The 1519-nt window shown below is 36.9% G+C and overlaps 1 protein-coding gene across 1 annotated transcript; it reads right to left on the bottom strand.

Annotated features, from left to right (window-relative positions):
• Positions 1-310: 310 nt before the first annotated feature.
• OR5J2B (olfactory receptor family 5 subfamily J member 2B) lies at positions 311-1267 on the bottom strand. The gene is given in 1 exon segment (NM_001388612.1): positions 311-1267. A coding segment is annotated over 1 exon segment (957 nt).
• Positions 1268-1519: the final 252 nt, after the last annotated feature.

Below are 1519 nucleotides of genomic sequence, written 5' to 3'. Positions count from 1 at the left end.
GTTCTTAATTGCAAGTGTTATTATACAATTATTTTCTCTAAACCATGGAAAAATAGAAATATAATACTGTATTTTGCATTGATTCAATGATTTACATCCTAGAATAGAGGATCTATATGATAGGTTACTGTTTTTGTGATACAACTATATGAATTAAATAGCTTGTCTTTTCCGCTTACCTCCATATATGACAAATAAGTGTGTAGAATGAAAAGATCTATACAATCTTTAAAAGCTTTAACATTCATGAAATTGACAGAAGTAAGAACTGCCTGGCAGACACTGTTGTAGGGTTAGCAGGGACTTGAAATTAACAAGGGAAATGTGTCATTTTGATGGCCCTTTTGACAGCATCCTTTACCTCTTTGTTCCTCAGACTGTAAATAAGTGGGTTTAACATGGGAATCACTAGTGTATAGAACACAGACACCACCTTCTCCTGCTCCACAGAATACTGGGAACTTGGCTGGATGTAGCTAAAGCTTAAAGTACCATAGAATATGGTCACAGCAGTCAGGTGGGAGGCACACGTGGAGAAGGCTTTCTGTCTGCCTGCTGCTGAGCGGATCCTCAGAATAGCAACAGCAATAAACACGTAGGAAATGATCACAATCAAGAAGGTGGCCATGGCAATGACTCCAGAGAAAGTTAAGAGCAACAATTCATTCATGGTAGTATCAGAACATGATAGCTTTAGGAGTGAGGGAATATCACAGAAGAAGTGGTTAACAACATTGGACCCACAGAAGGACAGTCTGCCTAAGCTTATTGTGTGTATTAATGAGTTAATTATTCCACATATCCAAGATCCATTGACCCACCCTACACACTTCCTCTTAGACATGTCTGCACTGTAAAGCAAAGAGTTGACAATGGCCACATAACGGTCATATGCCATCACTGACAACAAGAAGCCTTCTGTGGTAACAAACACCCCAAAACACAAATGTTGTACCATACAGGCAGAGAAAGTAATGGTTCCCTTCACAACTAGAAGGTTGACCCACATTTTTGGTACAATTGCAGATGAATAGCAGGCATCTACAAATGAAAGGCAGCTGAGGAAAAGGTACATGGGTGTGTGGAGCTTGGGAGTTATTTGGATTATGAAGATCATAACCATATTTCCCAGTAAGGTAATGGCATAAATCACCAAGAATAACACAAAAAGTATAATTTTCAGGTCAGTGAGGTCCGTCAGTCCCAAAAGAATAAATTCAGTAACAGTTGTATAATTCTCTTCAGCCATTTGTTTGTTTCTTCTCATAAAAGCTACTGTAAAAAAGATACAGGAATTACAGTTTATTAGGGAAATATAGATATAGCTATATATAAAGATCAAATTTGGACAATTAATTTGGATAAAATGTTTGGATAAATAATATCCCTTCCTTGAATCTGAACTTCCTCATCAATAAAATTAACAAGTGGACTAGACTGCCTTTAATTTTCTTTCCAGTGGTGTTGTTTCACATGTTTATATTTAAAAAATAGTTTATCTGTCACAGCTTCAATCTGT

The sequence above is a fragment of the Canis lupus genome, chromosome 18 (genome assembly GCF_011100685.1).
Source record: "Canis lupus familiaris isolate Mischka breed German Shepherd chromosome 18, alternate assembly UU_Cfam_GSD_1.0, whole genome shotgun sequence".
Classification (NCBI taxonomy): domain Eukaryota; kingdom Metazoa; phylum Chordata; class Mammalia; order Carnivora; family Canidae; genus Canis; species Canis lupus.
This window is presented reverse-complemented; position numbering and strand designations above follow the sequence as displayed.